This window comes from Lichtheimia ornata (assembly GCF_029851405.1).
Source record: "Lichtheimia ornata isolate CBS 291.66 chromosome Unknown scaffold00003, whole genome shotgun sequence".
Lineage (NCBI taxonomy): Eukaryota > Fungi > Mucoromycota > Mucoromycetes > Mucorales > Lichtheimiaceae > Lichtheimia > Lichtheimia ornata.
Window position 1 is genome coordinate 633,481 of NW_026695323.1, and position 25,416 is coordinate 658,896.

General features: G+C 44.1%; 8 protein-coding genes across 8 annotated transcripts; 1 reads left to right on the forward strand and 7 right to left on the reverse strand.

The window, feature by feature from the left end:
* Positions 1-135: 135 nt before the first annotated feature.
* O0I10_001223 (uncharacterized protein) lies at positions 136-2,048 on the reverse strand (the record flags this gene model as incomplete). Its single annotated transcript, XM_058481320.1, has 4 exons — positions 136-468; positions 539-834; positions 897-1,516; positions 1,573-2,048. 4 exons carry the CDS (start codon positions 2,046-2,048, stop codon positions 136-138), a joined length of 1,725 nt encoding a protein of 574 aa, XP_058347958.1.
* Positions 2,049-2,967: 919 nt separating this feature from the next.
* O0I10_001224 (uncharacterized protein) lies at positions 2,968-4,022 on the reverse strand (the record flags this gene model as incomplete). The annotated part of the gene is made up of 2 exons (XM_058481321.1): positions 2,968-3,540; positions 3,600-4,022. 2 exons carry the CDS (start codon positions 4,020-4,022, stop codon positions 2,968-2,970), a joined length of 996 nt encoding a protein of 331 aa, XP_058347959.1.
* A 2,123-nt stretch (positions 4,023-6,145) lies between these two features.
* Positions 6,146-7,349, forward strand: O0I10_001225 (uncharacterized protein; the record flags this gene model as incomplete). Its single annotated transcript, XM_058481322.1, has 2 exons — positions 6,146-6,695; positions 6,766-7,349. The coding sequence occupies 2 exons, from the start codon at positions 6,146-6,148 to the stop codon at positions 7,347-7,349; spliced, it is 1,134 nt and encodes a 377-aa protein (XP_058347960.1).
* Positions 7,350-10,658: 3,309 nt separating this feature from the next.
* O0I10_001226 (uncharacterized protein) lies at positions 10,659-11,451 on the reverse strand (the record flags this gene model as incomplete). The annotated part of the gene is made up of 3 exons (XM_058481323.1): positions 10,659-11,209; positions 11,267-11,342; positions 11,404-11,451. 3 exons carry the CDS (start codon positions 11,449-11,451, stop codon positions 10,659-10,661), a joined length of 675 nt encoding a protein of 224 aa, XP_058347961.1.
* A 171-nt stretch (positions 11,452-11,622) lies between these two features.
* O0I10_001227 (uncharacterized protein) lies at positions 11,623-12,140 on the reverse strand (the record flags this gene model as incomplete). The annotated part of the gene is made up of 4 exons (XM_058481324.1): positions 11,623-11,758; positions 11,820-11,893; positions 11,957-12,037; positions 12,102-12,140. The coding sequence occupies 4 exons, from the start codon at positions 12,138-12,140 to the stop codon at positions 11,623-11,625; spliced, it is 330 nt and encodes a 109-aa protein (XP_058347962.1).
* Positions 12,141-16,137: 3,997 nt separating this feature from the next.
* Positions 16,138-19,078, reverse strand: O0I10_001228 (uncharacterized protein; the record flags this gene model as incomplete). Its single annotated transcript, XM_058481325.1, has 8 exons — positions 16,138-17,360; positions 17,455-17,513; positions 17,575-17,762; positions 17,858-18,206; positions 18,293-18,396; positions 18,462-18,787; positions 18,850-18,928; positions 18,989-19,078. 8 exons carry the CDS (start codon positions 19,076-19,078, stop codon positions 16,138-16,140), a joined length of 2,418 nt encoding a protein of 805 aa, XP_058347963.1.
* Positions 19,079-19,347: 269 nt separating this feature from the next.
* O0I10_001229 (thioredoxin-disulfide reductase) lies at positions 19,348-20,574 on the reverse strand (the record flags this gene model as incomplete). The annotated part of the gene is made up of 3 exons (XM_058481326.1): positions 19,348-19,814; positions 19,885-20,373; positions 20,439-20,574. The coding sequence occupies 3 exons, from the start codon at positions 20,572-20,574 to the stop codon at positions 19,348-19,350; spliced, it is 1,092 nt and encodes a 363-aa protein (XP_058347964.1).
* A 751-nt stretch (positions 20,575-21,325) lies between these two features.
* O0I10_001230 (T-complex protein 1, theta subunit) lies at positions 21,326-23,306 on the reverse strand (the record flags this gene model as incomplete). Its single annotated transcript, XM_058481327.1, has 6 exons — positions 21,326-21,394; positions 21,451-22,343; positions 22,413-22,667; positions 22,733-23,014; positions 23,083-23,173; positions 23,250-23,306. 6 exons carry the CDS (start codon positions 23,304-23,306, stop codon positions 21,326-21,328), a joined length of 1,647 nt encoding a protein of 548 aa, XP_058347965.1.
* Positions 23,307-25,416: the final 2,110 nt, after the last annotated feature.

Consider the following 25,416-nt stretch of genomic DNA (forward strand, 5'->3'; position numbering starts at 1 on the left):
AGATGATAGGATGATGATGATGTTGCATGTACGTGTGTGCGTGTGTGTATGAGTGAATAAGAAGCGGGAAAAGACTATAATACACACACCCCAAAATGTATCACCATCAAGTATTTACATGTTGATGTTGATTAATCAAGCATCACCTTGTTGTTGTGGTTGATGTTCCACCATTGTGTTCTCGGATGATCGACGACGTGCAAGACCCAGCATTCTGGTACCACCCGTTTGGAAGCCCTTGACAATATTCTCGATTGAACGATTCTTGGTTTCAGGAAGCATGAAAAACGTAAACAACCATGCAAGCAAGCAAATGCCTGCAAAAATGGCAAAGGAGTAGCCCTCGATACCAGCAAAGATCACCGGGAATACTTGACCAACCACAAAGTTCATGGCCCAATTGACACCTGTGGCAATAGCACCCACCGAAGAATTAGCATACGTGGGTGTAAGTTCAGAGGTGATCATCTACAATAATGCATGACATGTGAAAATCAGGTTTTGTTTATATGCACGGACATGTTGCACTAATACTTACCCAAGGGATTGGACCAATGCCAATAGCAAAGGACGCCACATACATGAACACCGATACCACCAGCAAGGCTGGTTTGTTGCAAGCATAGCCCACGACAAGGAGTACTGAAAATAAACATGCACCACCTTCTGCAATAAGCAAGAGCGGTCGACGACCCATACGATCAACAAGATACACGGCTCCAATAGTGACAACAAAGTTGACTCCATTCGTAGCAATAGCCATATACTTTGACATGGTCAAATCGAATGCTGATGCGAAGATGTTGGTCGAATAATACATCACAGCATTCATACCTAAGCAAGCAAGCAGCATGCCATTAAACTTTGTTGTCCTTGCAAAGAGTTGTACTGCATACCTGATAGTTGTTGAATTGCGTGATGCATAAATACCACAAGTGAGATACGTCGAATTACGGGATCACGGAAGATCTGGATAATGTTCATGGGCTTGTGTACACCACCACTTGGATCACCGGTTTCTACAGGCACTGTTTCTCCCGTTGGTACTGGGTTGATCATGGTATCATTATCCACACTCGTGCGTGGTACATCGGGGTGTATTTTTTGTTGCTCGTTGGCATCCAAGGTGTCGGTAGGTAAGGTGTTGGGGTTATGATTATTGTTGGCTTCATTGATTTCTTCCATAGACCATTTGCCACTCAAGATCTTTTCAGCATTTTCAGGATGCTGGAGTACACTTCTTGCGCGCATGGTGCCCACTTGGCCTTCAACAATTTCGTAAAACTCATTTTGGATAATAGCGTTCTTGCCACGTAGTCGTTGTAATGATGCACGTGCTTCTTCAAGTCGGCTATCGGATACCAACCATCGTGGTGATTCAACACATGTTGTCATAAGCATCGCTTGTATAATAGCTGGTACACCCACAATGGCAAAATTGATACGCCAATAGGGTACTGAAGAGGTAGGCAGGCCAATAATAGCTGATAGCAAAATGCCAATCACAATCAAAAATCTACGTTCCACGTGAGTAAGGTATATCAATATGGGATTTGCAATACAACAACGTACTGGTTCATGGCACCCATTGCACCTCGAGCACGAATACTTGATGTCTCGCCAATATAGGTGGGAATCGCAAGTGATCCAAGACCACATGAAAGGCCACATAGAATACGTCCAATGATAAACATGGCCACGTTGACCGATAGACCCAATAGTAATCCACCAATGATCCAGCCAAGCGTGTTCCATATAATGGCTTTTTTACGACCCAATTTGGTTTGCACCCAGCCGCCACATACGCCGCCTACAAGACCACCAACGCAAAATGAGGCCACTGCAAAACCCCACAAGGACGTGCCCATCGGTATACAATCGGGCAAAACGGGTGTCGCTAATCGTCGCATCCCTGTTGGACATTGGTGTGTTACATCACCTGGTAGGTTGGCACATCCGATGGTCCATCCATTAGAGAATGATCCAATGCACGCCACAAGTACACAGTACACCATGTACTTTGGCGTCTTGACTTGACGGGAATCCATAGAGGTGTGTAAATAAGAAGAACAATGAAAATGGGAGGTGGAGAAACACAACAATAGGAAAAAGAGACAATCTCGTCATTGCTTGTTTATCACACACATTACACCATTGTTCTAACTGAAACCCAAGCTCGGACAATAATCATGCTGCTTCATCATCCATCATGAATCAAGCTCATAAAAGGATGTCATTTGTAAATGATAACAATGTGAATGACTTTACGGGTTCACAATAGCACCATGATTGTGTTCATTAAGGTGAGTGATCATACGTGTCAAGAAACGCCACAGGCGCAATGAACAAAGCGTGGGGCGGCGTTGTTTGCATTTCGTGACGGAGAGTTTAAATTCGAGGACATGTATCATGAAGGAGCTGTGTATAGCTGTACAGCTTTAAGATCACAAACGTGGGATCATTTATGAGGGAAGCTCGATGGTAGTGATGCTGAAGGTGTCCAATAATGGGTGTGATAAATAACCTTGATACGATGACACGATCATCATCACAAGGTGTGTAACGATATTGCATCATGCAGGGTGCTGTTTGTTTGTAGCACAGTCGCCGCCACCTTCTCCATTTCTCATTTCCTTTTACGTATTGGCTTCCGTAACATGGCAACGTTCTCAAATGATTGTACCAACCAGCTGGTTTACTAGGGTCTCTTAAACGCTCGTTTTCATAGCTTGAACTCATTTTTGGCAATAACGGATCTTGATAAGCTACTCATTGGTGATGATTTGTTCCACGATCATATAATTTGATGGCGCTGGGTACGAATTAAGAATGATGTATTTGTGCGCGTATGCACGTTCCCATGCCAACATGGGGGTTACTACTACTATTACTGCTTTGAGGGTGATAATACTACTATAGCTGATTCCTTATCCAATAGGAGTGATACTGAATTCATGAAAGGGTGGATCATTGATACACCTTGACAGATCTAATGCGCCAATAAGCCTCAGGCAACGGAGCATTTTTTACATAATCGACACAAGAGCCTGGGCAATCTTGATGGTATACTTCAGGTTGACCAGCCCATTCGCCACAAAACGTAAGGTTGATAATGATACGCAGGTCATGAAATGCGGTAGCATTACAATGAATACCATCAAAAGGGAACAATGCGGCGGGTCGATAATGATCATCAGCCCACCAACGGCTTGGTTCCAATATGGGTACATTATCCTCAATGTCATCTGGGATATGGCTTCGGTCAAAAAACCAGCTTTGGATACCTTCATGATCTATTTGAAGGGCAAAAACACCACCACCATGGTTGTTAAACGTACGACCATATGAATGACTTGATTCGTACTCCACGGTGCATCCTTGATGGGGCTGTTGGCCTGGGGAATTGAGCTGGCATTTAGATGTGAGAACATGGCCTGTGGGCTTTGGTGTATGTTGATTTATGCTTTGGCCAATTTCACATGCTTGGCCAGTGTGCAAGGTGATCAAGTTGCGCTTTTGCAAATTCACGCCTTCGACAACCTTAACAATGTAATTAGGTATACATGTACACAATGCACCATGTTGTCCCAGGCCCTTACATCAATTTCACCTCCGTTGGGCCAGTCTGGACCATTGAGCCATATTGCAGGCCATGTACCACAACCAGCTGGCATGTGCTCTACATCAAATAGGAAAAGACCCTGATTATAGGTGGTATCCGATTGTAGACGAATGGAGGATCGTCCCTTTGCTGATGCAGCACCTGATTTAATCACCACAATATCATCATCCTCATCCTCGTCAAAATCTAGCAAACCAAGCCTTGTCGCCGTATGTTGATCAACGTAATCCACAAAGCCATGTGTTGGATCAGGGTAATTGAAAAAAGAAAAGCCATCAAAAAATGATGGACCTTGATGGGTTGTCTTTAATTGCCAAGAACGTGCATGTGTCGTTGTCGTTGTAGTCATCAGCAGTAATCCCAATACTGCAAGGATCAAGGATGGTGGTGAACGTGCCATGTTGGATTGCATTGCAAGGGAAAAGCAGCAGCTTGATGATTATTTACTGCCTCCTCCTCTTTATTACATCCGCTATAGTTTTCAATAATGCCGTAATTGAAGCCTTGTTGGTCACTTTTTACATAACGGGCTTACCAGCAGCATTGCATGATTAATGGGAGAGAGTGAGAATGTGTAAGAGCAGGAGGAAAACTTGTCCCCTTTCCATCATTATCACTGCATAGTGAAAGAGAATGGTCATATGAATGCACCCAGATTGAGCAAGACCCCTTTGTTCGCATGAAAAGCTTGTTCCAAAAAAAGACTTGTTTATTTACCGTGCCTCACTCAACCCACACCACAGTCCCTTGCTTTGACGACGACGACGCCTCATTACTATACCATCACAACACACGCCATCATCCTAGCACCCTCACATGCAACCACATTCACATCCCCCAAAATGGCTCATTCACCACACCACACACTCATCACCTAACAACCAACCCCTTGTTCCTTTTCCCCCTTTCTCTTTCCAGCCCTGGAAATTTTACTCCTCCAGGCGTGATCCTTGATTAAAAAATGGGATCAACTTGATTGTGTTGCTCCTTGTCATCATCATGGCAACCGTTTTATGTTGCAAAACGTGCGTATAGCTCTGAATGCGATTCTTGTGCATGCGTGTTGTACGAGAAGGAGTCTCCGCACGCACGCACATACACCCACACACGCACATAGCGGCAGCAGCAACACCACCACTCACCCAGCAATGTGCCTTTCGCATGCATATTGCTATCAGCACGAGCTTTGCTATCGAGCAATTATGGTTGGTGGATGAGAATTAAAAAAGGCAACCACAACGACTGGCATGTTTATCGGTGGCTCTCTCGAATGAGGAGATCAACCGATGCTTATTTTTGTAATGCATGTGCGTATTGATCTGCATGAGTGCGTGTTTGCTGATGTCGATAGATGCCTAATAACGGTTGTCATCCGCACGCACAGAGGATATTATATGCGTCTATATTTCCAAATTTTCGGTGATGCGTTGTTTCTGCACCTGTCACTATCATGTCAAATGTTGGCCATATGTCATCACGCCATGTTTTTATTTTTACTCACAGACAACGGATTCTCAGGAGCAAAAGTAATAAACTCTCTCATCTCGTTGCCATGGATACGACGTGCATGTAGTAGGATGGATACGGATGAGTAGTTCGAATCACAATGGGCATCAGCAAACGATGATCATAACCACTCTCCCTTGTGCCTGAAGAGGAGCATGATGATGATGATGCTGCGTGTGTGAGATACATGTGGGTTTCCTTTAAACCCTGGAATAGGAAAGAAGAAAACTGGTCTGTTCATCGCAGTAGGTGGATGTGCCTTAGTTTGCCACCCCTTAGATTAGACTAAAGTCGATCTTTTGGACACAAAGAGTGATCACAATATATCGAAAGAGCTTGTATGTATCGGAACCTCCGCTTTGGAATAAGGGTAATGGTATGCAGGAAGAGGAGGAGTGGATGGATGCAATGCCGGTAAGATCGGCACATGACCTTCATATGGAAATCCTACGCGTGTACACAAGAAGCCGATCTGTTGCAAAATGAACCCTTTGCGTGTGTGCTACACAACAAACACAAGCATTAGACGCGGTTTGCCTCATTCTCTCACTCTTTTTTGTGACACACACACTTATAGCATGCTCGTCGATCTGCAGCACATAATGATAAGACGTGTGCTTCTCCTTGGGTGGGTTGAATAACCGATCATATCCTAAAGCAGTATCCATGTGCAAGCTAAAGCCGTCTGGAAGGGTGAGCAATGTGCACACACCAAATCTGGCATCCTTGCTAATTCCTTACCCCCCACTCGTTCAGTGCGCATTATTTTGCCCCCACTTTTTATCTCCCCCCACATCATGACTCTTTCACTTTACCCATCCCCCCAAGCATTATCACCCTTTCTCCTTCCTTATCCCCCTAACTGCCTTTTTCCTTCATATACTCTTTTCCACGCCCACGCCCTCGTTTGTGAAATATAAAAAGAACCACCATGATATCCATTTCACCTCCTCTTTTTCCTCGCTCTCAATTTGCATTACGCTATACCACCACCCACACATACATACAACAACAGCAATGGTTCACCAAACCTTTCCGCTCGGCACACGTATCAACAACTATGAAATCGTCAATGTATTGGGCGAAGGTGCCTATGGCCAAGTTTATCTTGCCAAAGATATCCATACTCGTCGGCTATATGCAATCAAGTCACTTCGGCAACAACGGCTAGATGAACGGCAAAGAGCTTTTCAACGCACCGAAATTGGGCTGCATTCGAAATTATCTGGCCATCCACACATTATTCAACTTGAGCGTGTCATTCGGGAACCCGAGCGATGGACCCATGTTGTGCTCGAATATGGACCTGAAGGCGATTTGTTTTCAGCTATTACCGAACGTGACATTTATGTCGGCAATCATGCATTGATTCGTCATGTATTCCTTCAGCTTATTGACGCTGTCAGCTATTGCCATCAACAAGGTGTATATCATCGCGACTTGAAACCTGAAAACATCCTCGTCTTTGATAATGGTCGTACTGTAAAGCTCGCTGATTTTGGACTTGCAACAACCGAACCCATTACCAGTGATTATGGTTGTGGTAGCACATTTTATTTTTCACCTGGTACGTGCATTTATATATGTATACATCTTCTAGTGGATGATGATGATGCTAACGACGATGTCTTAAAAAGAATGCCAGGGCGATCTTAGAAAAACAAGCAGCCAAAGACGATCAGCAGCACGAGTTGGATATGCAACTGCCCCTAATGACGTATGGGCACTGGGTGTGATTCTCATCAACCTTGCAGCAGGCCGTAACCCCTGGCGACAGGCGTCGTTGACCGACGAGACTTTTTGCGCTTATTTGGCCGACCCAAACTTTCTGCTAAAGATCCTACCCATCTCGCGTGAACTCAACCAGATCCTCAAACGCATCTTTTGTGTCGATCCTCTACGTCGCATCAGCCTTGACGAATTGCGTGAACGCATCAAGAGGTGTAAGCACTTTACTCGAACTCCTCAAGTGGAACGACTTGAATCCAGAACCCGCCTCTCTGTGAACAGCAGCATTCCAAAGGTTGTTCTTCCTCCTTCACCACCAGCTTCTCCTCGACACTCGTCTTCATGGAAACAACATCATGCAAAGGCAACAACAGCTGCACAGGTTCAACAACAACAACAACAACAACAACGGCTTACGACACCACCTGTGTCGCAGGATAAAGCTGTTGACGATGATGCTTTACTTCAAAACTTGTTGGCACTGCGTGTCTAAACAACAACAACAACAACAACAACACTGTCCATTATCCACTCAACGTTTTCTTTACAATCAATACCATCTTCAAAGCAACAAACACACTCACTCAACGCACGCAATACTTCATTCATTATCAACAACAACAACAAACAGCTGACAATGTAGATTCGTTGTCCACCACAACCATACCATTCTTGCACACACACACCCCCCTCATCATCATCTTATGTGTTATTGGCCTTCTTTTTGTTTATAGTTTCTTATGCTTTATCGTGTATTCGCACTTGTTACGCTTCTTTTTCTGCTCTATCTATGTATATGTCATTTGAACCCTCTTGCTTCATTCATATCATTTCCCCTTATTCCCCGCCTCCTTTTTGTATCATTTCCTTCATCGATCTTCTTCTTCAATTGCCACCTTATGTACATCTTTCTTTCTTGTCTGTCAATCACAGGTTTTATCCTTCACAATTGTGCATATCAATCACCATCAATCAACTCTCAAATATATCTTATCTCATTTTGCAAGCAAGCAATCTTACATCATATTCATCAAATCGCTTTTTTAATGGGTAAAGAGGGGTAACTCAAAGGGAGATACTAGTGGAATCGGGATATGCAGGTGTACTACAGCAGCATGATGTGGAGCGGCATTGCCCAACCACCCATTATTATCAATGATGTCAGTGTGATAACACGCAAATCCCAATTGCTCAGTTTGGTTTACGACGCGTCGTGCAGTAAAAGGAACGCCCACCACATGCATTTAGACGCCCAACTTGACAAACACACGACACATATCAATAGAGCGTCATCAAACATTAAACATTGGGTCATAAAAAGCACTTGATGAACGTGGTATATGATGGTGTTACTAAGGACAATGATATAGCACTAGTGAATCAGATACTCCTTTGTGTGGAGATATAAAAGATGTGTGCTTCGTTGTGAGTGTAACATGTCATTGGTTCACTTGAGCAGTTTTCTTATTAAGGTGCACGCTGCATAATTCTCTCTCTGGGGGAGAAACAAATATTGGGGGTGAGTGAACAGGGGGTGAGAGAGAGCGCGCGTAAATAGGTTATAACCATACGCGGCAAGAGACAGTGATATTTCAATTTGGGGGCGGTTCTCTCTTTTTCTCCCTCAACAAGCACGGGTTATGGATACCTTGACATTAATGAATCCTCAATCACAGCACTTGAGCCACCACGTTTTGTATTTCTCTCATCGGAGTATTGGCCTTAATGGCTTCATTTCAAAATAGTCGTTGCACCCCATCATCTCCAACCAATTTCCCATCCAAAGTCAGAAAAGAGCCGCCAATAATGTATAACAATGCATACCATGATTGTATCATTCCATGCCTATGAACGTTTCAAGAGATCCAGACCAAAGAGATATCCTTTATTGTCCCAAACATGCTCAGCATCACTACTCTATAGCAGCTTCTAATCTCCGCATAATATACCTAATCATCAAACGAATGCACACAACGAGTGTCAAGCCAGCTGTGTTGCTGAATCACGAAAAGTCGGCTGATGGTACATATAATATCGTATTAATACGTTTGCAAATGAAGCCTCTGTTCCATTACCTCCATTGTGGTGCTATCAACGATGGAAATTGCTAAGCGGCTCCTCCTCGTGGTACACGGAGCAACCCGTTTCACCTGTTCAATGATGTACCCTTCCTGATAATAAAGCCCACTTGACATGCTACACTTGTAAAGCCATGCTGAGTGTCATCCATGCTTGTATCACCATCCACCACAATGCCAGCGATGAAGCGACACGTAGCACACGCGAGAATTCGGCTTAACATCCAAGGCATTCGTACACGTACTTGGGGAGAAGTGATATCCACACGCTGGGGGCTTAAGAAGAGCCACTTTTGCACCGATAACGAACGTTGCTGTGATGATCCGCCTCGAAAATAATAGACAAACGCCAAGTAACTGATTTCCATAGCTCTGATGTGGTAATTGACAACCACCCCCCGTAAGATGATTGAATCCTGATGTCCCAAAGATCACTTCCTTGCTGCTGATATCCACCCGAAATCAAATGTTGATAAATGTCTTTCAAAGCAATAGGACTCGACAATGACAACTGTGAAGAGACCAAGTAGACTTTCGTGACACCATAAAGAGTACATGGTCCACCGATAACACGCACGCGTATAGCCGGGTATCCATCGAAAGAATAGTCGCAACTAGAACCACAATCAGACGAGACAAAGCTTGGCGACACCAAAAGATATAGAAGTTGTTGCTTGTTGTTGCAGATGCAAATAAAAGGAAGTGTCCAATAGGTGGTAACGAAAATCATCGACGATGTAATAAGACCAGCTGATATGTACTGAAGGATGCTATTGACGTTGTTGCTCGATGCTAGCATAATTCACCTATACACGATACACGGTAAACAGCTTTCCAAATCCATAGAACGATAATTAGCAATGATAGCTGCATCCATGAATATTCCAAAGACCCAAAAGGCTAGTAGCTTACTGAATAGCCACATGCTATGATAAAAGCGGAGGTTGGCAGGTGTAGAAGAAACGAATGGATCATCAATTACCAATGGTAGCCATATGTTGAAGGAAATCCTGTCGACATCCAATGAAAGTTGCATCCATCAAGAATCCAAAGGGCACAAGACAAATGGCTCGCTGAGTAGCCGACATAATAGAGGTGGTTAGCAGTAGGCATTGAAAGAAAGAATGGATACATTACTTACCAATGACAACTTCATGTATGAAAAATTCCAAGAACCAGAAGGAGAGTAGCTTGCTGAATGCACCACATACTATAATAAAAGAGAAGGTAGTTAGGATTGGAGCCAAAAAATGGATCATAGCCTATTTACCAATGATAGCCATATACACGAAAACATGTTGACATCCAATAACAGCTTCATCCATGAGAATTCCAACGACCAGAAGACAAGTAGCTTTCTGAATGATCCACATAATACTATAATAAAAGAAGATGTTGGTAGGCATTGTAGAGAAGAACGGATCATCCACTATTTACCAATGATAGCCATACGCACGAAATCATGCTGATATCCAAATCAAGCCAATTCTTGCAATCATTCTCTTGTTGACAAACTCGTTACGTTGGCACCCGGGTTGTAAGCGATGGAACGATACTTGATGGGAACAATATACAGTGAGAAGGTTGAGTAATACCTGTACCACCAAAGATAGCATACTTACACGATGCCGACGAGCCCTTGCAAGGAGCGAGAACGAACCAATGTGCTGCCCAAGACCACATGCAAATCGAAAAATCATCAATCGAAAGTCCAAACCAGCATCCTAGCTGCGGAAGGGAGTACACTCAGTGATATAGCCGATATGAATGAGATACCAATCCTTTTTCATTGGGTATGGAATGCAGCTTGGCGATGGAGTCCTTGACGAGATGCATGAATGACCTTGGTAACACATAAGATTTGAACGCGGGCCTTCACTTCTTGTTGATGACATGATCCATCCATAAGGCACGTATAGTTGTAGGAATCCACCAAAGCAATTGCCGATAACCAGAACCACCAAGAGATAGAAAGGTTGCTGATACCAAAGATATACAAGTTGTTCTTTGTTGCTGATGTGATCAATCAATCGATAATAGTCATTCATTTCAGGATGCCCACCGAATTGCCGATAACGAGAAGAACCAGATGATGGGATAAAGCTTGATATGGAACCAACGATATGGATGCTGTTACTTGTTGCTGATACAATCCACTCATAAGAGACTTGCAATGGCGGACACTCTTCAGAGAAATCGCCCGTTGCTTGGTAACCAACCACCAGAAATGAAATAACGATTGACGACACCAAAAGACATAAACACTTCCCCATGGCTGACATGATTCACCTATAAAAGATGCACCATAAACAATTGTCCCAACTCATCCAACAATACTTAGCAAGCATAGCTGTGATCTTGTAAACTCCAAAGCACCAAAAGACAAGAAGCTCTCTGCAATGGTCCCTCTAAATAATAATGGTAGGCGTTTCAGCAAAGGTCTCCAAAAAGCATGAGAGTCATACATACCTGAATCACGCAATCATCACCCGCGGACTTGGGAACCAAATAGGCCATCAGGATGTAAAGTGATAATAAAAGCACACAGCCAAAGAAACATCATAGTACCAGTACTCTTCTGTGGATCGACGCGATGAAGTGCAACAATAGAGATACCCATCTTCTCTCTAAAGGCAAGGAGATCAATAGCCGTAAAACGATAGAGCCGTGCGAACAGAGGATGCATTTTTAAATCCCTGAGGCCGCAACATGAGTCGCACTGTCCCCGGGCACAACATGTAGAGCTCCACAGGAAAGGATAGTACAATGACGTCCTTGACGTGCAGCCTTGATAATAATAGTATCGCCGAAAGAGGCTCTGCCACTGTATCGTGTTTGGTAAGTTCACTTGAATCCACCAATCCCATCATAGTGAACACTCTTACCTTGTGGTACTTCTCAATAGCATCTTTGCCTCAAATGAAAACCGTATATCCATGCCATCCGGTAGATGCTGCTTCTGTTTCATTGCAAGGCTCGTTAATTAACAGGCTTTGCTTTGTAGATCCAATACCACGCATACCATTGAGCCAACCATACAGCATTCTTGCTTTGAGATCCGTATCTTGTTGCTGCCAGAGGTACCATCATCCAACATGTTCACCTACCATAAACGCAATGTGAGATAACAAGTAAAACCAACCCACACGCTTTTGTTGTCAGCATACCCAAAAGAGGCAATGCAAAGACGTCTTGGGAACTCTCATTGTAGACATCTCGGTAAGGAAGGCACACGACGCCGTGAACCATGGTGATCACAAGGAATTGCAACCAAATACACCATCCGAAGGCGATACAATAATCAACCTGCAGCGCCAAGGTATGCCACCGTATGTACTATACTCTCATTGGATCCTGAAATTGGCATCATAAGAGATCTCATTGTAGACATCTCGGTAAGGAAGGCACACGACGCCGTGAACCATGGTGATCACAAGGAATTGCAACCAGAAATACACCATCCGAAGGCGATACAATAATCAACCTGCAGCGCCAAGGTATGCCACCGTATGTACTATACTCTCATTGGATCCTGAAATTGGCATCATAAGAGATATCCACCTTCTCTCTGTAGGCAAGGAAATCAATAGCCGTACTTGGATGGAGCCGTGTGCACAGCGGATGCCTTTTCAAATTAAGCGCGCCATCGCATCTTGGAGTCACACTGTTTCCGGGCCAAAATTCCCCAGGAGAGCACAGTACTATACAATGACATCCTCGACGTGCTGATTGATCAAAATAATCGCCCAACCAGAGCCTGACCTAATATTTCTTTCGTAAGCACACTTGAAGGGACAAATTCCATAATGGACACTTTACCTTGCGGTATTTCTCAATAGCATCATTGCCTCAAATAAAACCGTATCTCCATGTCATCCATATTGTCTTGCTGCTGTTTCATTGTAAGGCACGTTAATTAAGTGGTCCTGCATTGTAGATCAAACACCATGCATACCATTGAGCCAACGTACAGTGTTCTTGCTTTGAGATACGTGTCTTGTTGCTGCCAGAGGTACCATCATCCAACATGTTCAACCTACCATACACGCAATGTGAGATAACAAGTAAAACCAACCCACACGCTTTTGTTGTCAACATACCCAAAAGAGGCAATGTAAAGACGTCTTGAGAACTCTCATTGTGGACACACTCGGTAAGGAAGACACGCGACGGCCTGAACCATGGTGATCACAAGGAATTGCAACCAACTACACCATCCGAAGGCAATACAATAATCAACCTGCAGCGCCAAGGTATGCCACCATATGTACCATACTCTCATTGGATCCTGAAATTGGCATCATAAGAGATATCCACCTTCTCTCTGTAGGCAAGGAAATCAATAGCCGTACTTGGATGGAGGCCGTGTGCACAGCGGATGCCTTTTCAAATTGGCCTTGCCATCGCATCTTGAGTCACACTGTTTCCGGGCCAAAATTCCCCAGGAGAGCACAGTACTATACAATGACATCCTTGACGTGCAGCCTTGATAATAATAGTATCGCCGAAAGAGGCTCTGCCGCTGTATGGCGTTTGGTAAGTCCACTTGAATCCAACCAATCCCACAATGAACACTCTTACCTTGTGGTATTTCTCAATAGCATCAACGCCTCAAATAAAACCGTATATCCATGCCATCCGGTAGATGCTGCTGCTGTTTCATTGCAAGGCTCGTTAATTAACATGTTTTGCTTTGTAGATCCAATTCCATCCATGCATACCATTGAGCCAACCGTACAGTGTTCTTGCTTTGATATCAATGTCTTGTTGTTGCTGCCACAGGTACCATCATCCAACGTATTCAAGCTACAGTAAATGTAATGTAAGGTAACAAGGATAGCATTCGCTTTTCATGTCGACATACCCATAGTAACAATATGTTGGGAGGTCTCCTTGATGGCAACCATGGAAAGCATACACACGACACACGACGCCCCCTTTGGTTCTCGTATAAACACGAGAACAGCAAACTACACGTGAACTTTAGAACCACAATGTCCAGCTTGAATGATAAAGGGATGCAGCGATGGAACGTACATGTTGTATTGCAATGGAAGCTTGAGTCATGGGCAGATCGCGCGCGTACTTGCTGTTGAATGTCTGCAACTGGAAAGTGTCGCCAATGACCACATGTTCACCCCAAGCGCGCTGTACATTGTAAGGAATGCCAGCTGTTAACACGTTGTAGTTTGTAAATGGAGACCTTTTTTTTGTGAATGGGGAGTGAACAAGAAGGGGCTCTTTGTCGTTCCTACCACTTCCCAATTTGTGCATAACACGCCACCCCGCTTGCTGCAGCTATTACTGTTTATACGTACTCTCAACAATATCATATGCTCTTAGCTCAATAAGAATGATCACTGCTCAAGACTTCAATTGAGATCAGCTCTCGTAATAAAGCTATTAGGTCTGTGCGCATCATATCGAATTAGTTATGCAACTCCACTCCTGAACCAACTTGTGTAGCCTCTTTGTGTAACCCTTCACCAATACAGAACACACGATATCCGCGTATCAACCTTATCTCGCTTTCCACCCTTTGAGTAAGAGTGGGATGTTGCTTCTCAATAACAATGCGTGGAGGAACGCTTCAAAGGGGTGGGTGCTGCTGCAAAATGAAAAACCGAGTAGAGGAACGCGGTGGAACGCTTTCATATTGAATGGCTGAGAGGTGATGGAACGCTTTCATATTAAATGGCTGTGGAGTGGTGGAACGCTTTCATTTTGGCTGGATGAGTGATGGTGGAACGCTTTCAAATGAAAGTAAAAACCGATTCATATTTTGATATTTAAGTTGGGAATACAGTATTGAGGCTTTAAGTATGAAAGGGAACAAAAAAAATTATAATCAATGCAATATTGGAGAGGATAAAGCTATCAGTATCGTTCATCATAAAGGTTTTAAAGATGGTTCATAACATTGTCCTTAATGCGTTGATTGCAGGTGGCAAGGCTTTGCCAGCCAAGTCTGCAACGGAATTGAAATGATGCTTGGCACCAAGTGCTGCTGAGGGAAGTGCTCGGGGCTGTTCAAGCTGGTGTTCCAGGCGTTCTACAAAATGGGAAAGTTTATCCCAATTCTTGGATTGTTTGCCTTGTTCATCGGCCTCCAGTGGCGCAGCTGTTTTATATGCCTGCAATTCTTGGAGAAATCAGGCGTCGGCATTCTTAAGATTGCAGCTTTTGCCAATGCTTGTAGAAAGCTTGATGAAAGCTTCGCTGTTGATTGTGCCAACGAGCCATACCCTTGTTTGTGAGGCATGTCACAAAGGGCGAAAATGGTTGCTGGTGCCCTGTACTGTAGCAGACTGTTCCACCTAATCCAACTTTGCACATGCACCTCCTCGGGTTGTAGCTTCATCAATAGGGCTGTGAGTTTGTGCTTCATCAAGCACGATGATTAGCTCTTACCTCATCATAGAAGCCAATACCACAATGACAACAATGACAATGCAAGTAGAATAACAATGAAACGCTAAAGATCTTTACACATATGAGTACATGAATCGCTCACAGATAATACTATCATCCATGACACTCACCAAGGGATCTTGAAGGAGTCGGCAATCAAAGAGCGATATGATGGAAAGAAAGAGATGTGTGGGAGAAAAGGGATGGGCGACAACATTCATCTTGTATATGTCTGCACGGTGGGCGTGGGTATTTCTGTGACCACAAAGAATGATAAAGTGTATGTTGAGAATGGTGACGAGCTGATAGATTGATGGGAGAAGCTTGGTGTAATTGAATGTGCATGCATAAATCAGGATCTGTGATAGACAAGGTGCCAATTTCAATCATCCAACAACGACATCACTCACATCACTTGCTGTGATCAAGTTTCAAGAAAAAAGACGTTGTTCGAAGATGCCTCTGTAAGTGTTCATTAAAAGAGAAGTTGTTGTCATTAAGAAGAATACACAAGCGTGAATGTTTCCGGCCACCACATGTCCCATATGCGGGTGATATGTATAAACGGCTATGTCAGGTTTCCATGACGACCACACTACAAGAATTTGGATGATAATGCACTATGTGATCCATGTTCTCAATGATGAAGCTACCCAATGATTGTGATGATCATAGCATACAAATGGGAGTGTATCTAGGGACATAGAGCATACAAATACCATTTGGCATTGAAGATTTATTGTAAAGAATATGTATGTAGCTGTTAAGGGAATCATATCAAAAGGGTTATCCTTATTGCTCGGTAGCAGTACTCGATCCAGCTTTTATCGATGCACGTACGACAAGGACACTCGATGTCAGGAAAGCAAAGCGTTGAGTAGGGAATCCAAGGGCTTGTGCTGATTCATGTCCCACGATAACGAGATCCTGCCTAGTTAGGTTTTGGGTTGCATAGTGTGCCGTAAAAGTAGTAGGTGTGAGACGCTCATCTTCAACGGCGGCATATTCAATGAGGGCAGAAGCATCTGGTTCACTGGCCACAAAGAGGGTATTCAAGAATGTGGCATCGTCAGTATAGGGCGTAGCTGTTGCAAGGGTATTCTTGATTGATTGCATGGTTGCGTAACGTTGGATACTATTTGTTGTATTGGTCTCCATGGCGACATGCAAAATGTGTGTGCGTGAAGCTTTCAAACGTAGCGCAAACAACAAAGCCGCACGATCATCAGCACCACCTGCAAGAGGGACAACGATATTCATATTGCCAAAAGGATCATCTGCAAGTTGCTTTGTATCTTTTGTGAGTTGTTTTGATGGCGAAGTTGGCAACGATGCTGCGAGGCCACGATCAATCAACAATCCCACTGATATGCGATCAATGTTTAGCGCTTCCTTGACAAAGTCTTGATCTGGATCATGAGCAAGCTGGTCATCATTGGTGTTGTTGTCGTACAAGTTATGGTTGTTATTGTAAACAAGGTTTGACGGACAAGGCAAGAGGATAATGTCGGCATCACATGATTCGCTGTAATCACTCATCACTTTGAGAAATTCATGCCGTCCCAGAAATTCAAGCCGTGTGTGAAGTGTATCGACACCAATAAGTGAAGCAAACGTGCGAATCACATTCAACACGGGATCAAAACGTAAGGTCTCGCGCTCATCTCGAATCTTCATGATATCAGTGGCACGATCTGTAAGCTCACGTAAACGCAACGAATGGAGTTCCAGCTGTTCTTGACCTTCTTGACGATAACGTCGAATGACTGCCATCATGCTTGGTACACTCTCCAAATCATTGAGCATCGTCACCAACTTGTATCTTGGAGCAATCACTGAACTCACGGCGCCGATTGTGCTAACCTTGCAACTTGGACTACCACCAGCAGCACCTTGAGCAGCTTCACGTCTTAATTCGGCTTGTTGCTTTTGATACCATTCAGGATACAACCACATAACGAAAGGGGTTGTCATAAAGGTTGTCACCAACGCCATCACCACCATGATCACAAACACTGTCGGATGAAGATGTAAATGTTCCCAGAAACAAAGATAAGCAATAAGGTTCATCAGTTCCCAAAACAAGCAAATCAAAACTTTAACTCTAACCTTGATCGTTGAGCACGCCAGCATTATGTCCAATGTTCAATACAATGAGCTCCACAAGGCTAAAAAATGGTGATCCATGATTAGAGATTTCATTATCCTTCCATGAAACAATGAACTCACCCTTTGCAATTCATGAGAAAACCCACAGCGAATGATTCTCGAAGAGTCATGCCTCCTAGTTTGGCAGCCACTGTACAACTCACAATCTTACCAAAGCAAGCGAGCACGATCACTAGAATGACGTATCCCCACACCTCTCCAGTATTAAGAAGGCCAATTTGTGTTTGCAATCCGGACAATGTAAAGTACTATAGCCATCAACGTGATGTATGTCAATAAAAAAGTGACAGTGATTAGTCCCTGCATATGCAACATGGACGCGAGTGAATGATGATGTACTTACCAATGGTAAAAAGATGATGTTGACGATATCCTCAATCTTTTCTGCAATCTTGGTCGCGAGATCGCCATCGTGTGGAATAATCACACCAGCCAAAAAGCCCCCAAAAATGGCATGAACACCAATGATATCAGTGACAAAAGCAGAAGCAAGTACCATGACGAGTGTCACAGTCATCAACAATGGGGTCGGCCCATTTTGGATGGATCCGGTGGCAAAACAAAGACGTCGATACAATGGACGCACAAGAAAGATGAGAAAGAGAGCAAAGGCCAGGGTGGTTAGGAGCACCCAAAGGACTTCCAAACCATTGCCCGCATTGAGAAGAGCCACCACAAGCGCTAGTAATACCCTAGTATCATTTCTTGTGAGAAGAGCATGATCACAAATGGGCTGAGAGGATGGTATCACATTGAACAACAAGGTAGATCTTCTTACCATGCAGTAACATCATTCAATAATCCACTTGCCATGGTCAACGCTCCCACTTGTGTTTTGAGTAATTTGAGTTCTGCCAAGATTCGAGCAAGTACTGGAAATGCCTATTGGTAGAAATCATTGTTGGTAAATGTAAGGAGGTGGAGTATTCCGCTTGTACAACACTCACTGTGATTGCCAACGCTACACCTTGAAAGAGCATAAAGCTCGAGAAGGGGACATCGGGATCATTCTGTAGCTTGTAAAGTCCCACACTAGCTGCAATACCAAGACCAAAGGGCAACGCCATACCGGCTACAGCGATGAAAATGCTTCCACGCCAATCACGACGTATCACCCGTACATCCACTTCAAGGCCAACTTCAAATAGGAAAAAGATCAAGCCAAGGGTGGCTACCAAATTGAGAAAGGGCAAAGATGGCGCTGGGAAGATGCTATCCATGTAGTTGGGAATGCGACCAAGTACTGAAGGGCCCAGAATGATACCGGCAATCACTAGGTAGCATATGTGTGTATGAGAGAGATGATAATATTGCCGGTTGTTTCACCTTGATTACCTTCTGCAATAACTCGTGGTTGTCGCAGCCAGCCAAGAGGTATAGCCAACACACGACTAAAGATCAGGATAATGCTTGCCTTGAATAATAACAGCAATCAGCTAGGGGGCCATTTGATGATACCTCTCAAAAGTCATACCTGGATAATAAACAATACGACTGGGTCTTCAGGATTGTAAGCTGAAGGATCCTTTCCACCAAAAACACCAGCCTGATTTGGAGCTGCCATGATGTATTGGGTAGGTGTGAATGTAAGACAGCAGCGGAATGGAATAGCAGAATGAAAAGAGGAAAACGGGAAAAAGAAGGACGAACCACACGACTTTTATAGCAATTCCCGGATAACCGGTACAGGAAATATGAGTTGCCATTGGCTGAGGGGGGATGTCAATTGTTGTCAAAGCAAGAAGTGTTGTTGTATGTGCATCGAAAAATGCTAAATTTGTAAATATCTACTACGGTGGCGTGATGGGGGATGTTGTTCTAATGGTTGGCAGCTTATAGCTTGGCTTGGATATGTTGACCTCCTTCCTCTTCCAATTCACTTAGGTATCTCTCAGCATCTAAGGCGGCCATACAACCAGATCCTGCACTCGTAACGGCTTGGCGATAACGTTTGTCTTGTACGTCACCAGCTGCAAACAAACCCGGCACATTGGTAAGAGTCGAACCAGGGACAGTCAAAATGTAACCTTGCTCATCGAGATCCACTTGTCCCTTTACAAGAGAAGTTGCAGGCTCGTGACCGATAGCGTAAAACAAGCCGTTGGCATCGATTTTGCCTTGTTCACCAGTTTGTGTATCCTTGGTTGCCACGCCCGTCAACAAGTTACCATCACCCAATGCCTCGGTGGCGACCTTGTTAAAGTGCACAGTAACCTTGGGGTGTTTCAAGAGACGAGAAGCCATCACTTTGCTAGCACGAAGACGATCACGACGCACCAAGACATGGACATGAGAGCCATCTAATAATACCATGCGTGCGTATTATTAATAATCCGATAGGATACTTGTTTCCCCAGATCCCCCACTTACACTTTGTCAAATACATGGCTTCTTCAGCAGCAGAATCGCCACCACCAACAACGACGAGAGGCTTGTTACGGAAAATGGGCACAGCACCATCACATACAGCACATGCTGAAATACCATGTTGCCAGTACTTGTCTTCACCGGGCAAATTCATACGCTTGGCCGAGGCACCCGTGGCAATGATGACAGCATCACTTGTATCCGTAGGCTCCTTTTCACCCTCATAACCTTCACGCCACAACTGGAAAGGTCGTTGCTTACAGTCGAGCTTGCTGATCGTTTCAGTTTCAATAGCTGTGCCGAATCGTTCCGATTGTGCCCGCATCTTATCCATGAGAGGACCACCCAAAACACCTTCAGGGAAACCAGGGAAATTCTCGACATCGGTCGTGGTTGTAAGCTGTCCACCAGGAGCAAAGCCATTGGCCATCATGCCTTCAAAGAGTGTGGGGTTCAAGTTGGCTCGTGCGAGATAGATAGCAGCTGTATGGCCTGTATAGAAAATAAAACAACGTCAATGGACACACCCCCATGTATAAAATGAAGCACGATCTTACCAGCAGGACCTGAGCCAATGACAATGACTTTGTGATGCTTTGGAGCCATAGCGAAACGAGTAGTGGAAAAGTGTGCAACCTGGCGTGAAAGGGTGGGTCGCAAAGCGGCAGCACGGGCGATATTTGTAAATAGCATATGAAGGATTGGTGAAAGCGGATGACAGCAAGGTATAATTGCACTCGCCGCTTCCTATCCTACTTTCGGACAACCCCGCATGACCTTGTTTTATTAATGCGATCACATCACTCACTTGGCTTAACACTTTTAATCCTATCCAAGCCATCATACATTAGACAATGAAATGAAATGTAGTAAAAATAAATACCTCTTGTATGTGTAGTCTTTGTTTACCCTGATATTGTGTTGTTGCTGCTTGCGTGGACGATGAAGAGGATGTCTTTACAAATATTTCCATATACTATAATGTTATTACTCGATGCGTATACAATCTGCCTTCTTGAGGCAAAAAAGTGTTGCTATGGGAACGCATCATGATGCTGCATATCGATAGCAACTTCTTGTTATGGACTAAGCTGGTATCCATAAATGAATCAAATGCAATTTACATTACTATGCGTATATGCACTGTAACACAAATGTGATCCTTGGCAACGAAACAGGGCTTATTATGCGAATTTCATAAAGATCGTGGGAGGGGAGTTGATCCATTTCCATCGACTAAATGAGATGCCGTCCATTGATCGAATCGTGTGGAAACAAAGCGAATACTGTTGATCTACCATATCACACATCGGAGACAACACATTGAACAAAGACGCATGATTGTCTTTCAAGAGAAAAAAAAGAAGCATTGTTTTTGGGGCTATGAACATCATGCATGTGGGTACTATTTGAAAAACGTAGAAAAGGAAAAAGGAGAACCTGTCTAATCATCATCCCAATGGCCCTGTTGCTTTGGGGGTTTAGGTCCACCTGCAGGTTTAGACATGATAATCTATAAAAGAGCCATTAGACATCCATTGACTTTTGAATGTGCTATCAAAACCTTACCTGATCTACTCGCAGCACAGTAATAGCGGTATCAGCAGCGAGCTTAAGCGCATTGTACTTTGCAGGGAACGAGTCATAAATGCCGGCCTTGACAGCATCAGCAGTACCATCACTGTTCTCTTCAACGTCAACACCAGTATGTCCAACATCGCCTTCTTGATAGTGAGCAGCGTATAAACGAGAAAGGACGGCCGTGGCATCCATGCCTGCATTTTCACACAAGGTACGGGGAACAACTTCAAGGGCTTCGGCGAACTTTTTGATAGCGTGTTGGTTCAAACCAGGAGTCTTGCTAGCAACAGCCTGCAAACGCTTGTTGAGTTGCATTTCAACAGCACCAGCACCAGCAAGCAATCGGTTGTCCTTGGTAGCAGCCTTGATCACGTTGACACCATCATCAATGGCACGTTCTATATCATCCATATGGTTTTGTGTGGCACCACGAATGACAACGGTGGTGGTACGGGATTTGTCCTTTTCCTCTTGACGGAATACAGTAACACGATCACTGCCAATTTCCACAGTTTCCACAACATCACAGTAACCCATTTCTTCGGCCATGGGAGCACCAAGACGAGCAAGAGCAGTAGCACCCACCACACGGCACAAACGACGAATATCAAACTTGGACAAGACCTTGACAGCCATGATACCAAAGCGGTTCAAGTAGTGAAGAGCCAATTCACCAATACCAGCACCTGTAACAACCACCTTGACACCAGCATCGGCGAGTTCTTGGAAGATCTTTTCCATATGTCGCTCCTCATCCTTGCTAAAGTTGAGCATTTCTTGAGCATTGTGGATCAACACGGTACCCTTGGTCTCGGTCTGTGCGACATCCAAAGGACATGTGAAGACGGCAACCTTGGCCTTTTGGGCACCTTGGATGGTACCTATTTTTACATTGTAAGTATTCTCCCATATTCATGTTTTCGATCCCTCATACAATGTCAAGATCTTACCTTCAGGTTCACGACCAAAGACCATACCACGCACCACCTTGGAATCATAGATGCTGGAACCCATCACCTTGACAACACGAATGCTGTCGACGTTGAAGTTGCGAGGTTCCTTGGGCATCACATTCAATGCAGCTTCAACCACCAAATCGGTGAGCAAATCTTCGTTGCCAAATTGCTTAGAGCCAATGGAAGCCTTGACGGTCTTTTTCAATTGATCGCTAGAAGCCATATCTTCAACCTTGCCAGCCTCCAATTCTAATAACAAAAAGAAGCCGTCAATCATACATGCACATCCTCCATTTTGATCATTTACTACTTACCAGCAAGGATTTCAAGAGCACGTTCGCGTGCCAATTCATAGCCCTGGATCACTTCAGAAGGATGCAAACCGAGACGCAAGAGGTGTTCAGCCTTCTTGAGCAATTCACCAGCCAACACGATAACAAGGTTGGTGTTATCACCCAATTCTGACTCTTGTTGTTGAGAAGCCATAACGAGCAACTTGGCAGCAGGATGTACCACGTCGATTTCACGGATGATGGTAGCAGCATCGTTGGTGACAAAGAGCTTCTCGAGATGGTTGACAATCATCTTGTTGCGACCTGAAGGTGTTGGCGTTGTCATGTTGGTTACCACTGTTTATACTGCAGATCGACTCAAAGATAGTTACCATTGGGACCCATCGAGGTGCGAACGACTTCGGCGAGTTCAGCGGTTGCTTCAATGTTGCGCAACACGGCTTCATCGACGCCTTGTTGAAACTGTCAAACGATCAAGGTCGGTCATCTGTTTAGCCCACGAAAACGTCATTGACGAGTAGTCATAGCAGCAATATACCTTGTATCCCTCCTTGAAGAGTTGAGGAAGAGTGCCTTTGGGTATGCGGAGGGCCATCGTGATCGTCCCAAAATCAGTAAAAGAGCAGCAGGAAGTTAACCAGCAGCACACACGCGTTCGAGGTTTTTTTGTTGGCTATCCCCTTCCCTTACCACCGCCCCGCCACTCCGATTGACAGCTCCCTCGTGTACATAGCAAGCAAGTAGTAGCACATTGTCATCCCCTCCTTTAGCTCTCACTACTACTCCACATGCGTTTAAAAAAGGTTGCTTTCATTAAACAAGATCAGCTTCATTCTATCTTGATGGCCGTTTCATGCGCTCTATACACCGTAAAAGGGTCATACTTATGTCACGTGGATTAATCAATGGTTGATTTTCCATCACTTCTTCTTTGACGACCCAGTACTCCAAGATGTTGACCACTTTATCAGTTCGATCCGTCATGACAACAATTCTCACGCCCGCTCACATATAAACAAGGCTGTTGTCACCAACACTGTCATGTGCCCTTTCTTTCAACTTGTTTGCACATCATCATCAGTGGCCTTTGGTAAGTCTCAATGATAGTCTTTATTATGTGATCCCCAAAATGACGGTGCTCACGATGCATTCATCTATGTAGCTCACCAACAAAGGAGTCCCGGATTTCCCATCAGGCTGGGGTTGCCTTTTGCCTACAAATGTACCTACCCCAAAGGGTACATCAAAGACCACAACAGCCAAATGTCATTACAGCACCTCCCAAAGGAAACACGTGTCGCATTGACCTTAGGCGTACCACAAGGTTTTAAACGTTACATCAAGAAAGCAGTAATGAGCACGCGAGGTGGTCAAACGATGAACCAGTGACAAACGCACATGCGGTAGGCATGATAATCATAACCTGAAAGGCATCTTTTTAACATCTCTTCCTTTTCAGGCCTCGTACAATCGAAGTTACCGACGACGACCATTCATCATTTTATGCATCCGTAAGACACAAGAAGTAATTGGAAGAAAGGCGTAAGCTCACTTTTGGTTATAGAGGGCATTAAGTGGAAATCATCGTTGGATCATCGCCGACCACGATCACTCTGATGACACCCACCCTACTCGAGTCATTTCTTCAGCTGCTTCTATACCGTAAGCGAAAACGTCGTATATAATGATTTCTGTTGCGTCTAAACGTCGACCGTGTTAGAGCCTTTTAAACATTTGCTATGCCAGCGCTGGGCATGTCCACGTGAACACTTGGAAAACATGTATCAAAACGGAGTATGTTATGTGCGTAGGCACCCCATCAGAGTAAGTAGATGATTTTCCTTCCATCGTAGCTGTGACCTCAAGAGGTGAAGTTCACGTATACCAATATCTCAACAGAAGACTCGCCTTACATACTCCAACAATGTTCAATGACTAGGGGTACAAGTGTCCCGTATGCTAATACGGATTTCATTGCTGAGAAGGAAAGGCATTGGAATACATGCTTCGATTTTTCTTTGTTACAAGGAATTGACGGGTATATCAAACATTCGATTTTTCATCACCACCGATGGAGTCAAGGCCAAAAGGTGTCAAAGCCAGCTTTGTATGCTCTCCTGTGAAAGAAAAAAAACACTTGAGGTTATGGATTTCGAGCAAAATGATGCGATTACCGATTGGAGCTTTGACCCAGGCGTACGTAGTTTGGTGATGATGTCGAATTCAGCAGAAGGTGTTGTATCTTTTACCACTCCATGTATTATCGATTTCCAATTCACCATAAATCCTATCATAGTCAAGCCAAGTCAACCGGCGAAAACGTCTAAACGAGCAACCACATGTCCAAGACCCGATCAATAACGAGGTTCACAGACACACAAGGAATACAAGACTCTATCATTGGGTTGATGCAAGATGGCAACTACGAAGCGAGGCAAGGAAAAACAGCGTATTGATCAACTCAGGACATGACCTACAGTGGGTCCCCGCTTAATTTCAACCATAATCCTAGAAGCAATCCGGCACAAGTTTTGAGCCAAGAACCATTTCGCATGATAGCAATGTCTTATCATCCAAATACCAGTTGTAGACACTGTCGCCATTCTACGTAGTTGAATAAACACGTATTGTGATTCCTTTTTTTTATAAAACAAAGACCCGGTTGTCATAATCAATCTTCTATTGGTTGTTGGGACATACAATGA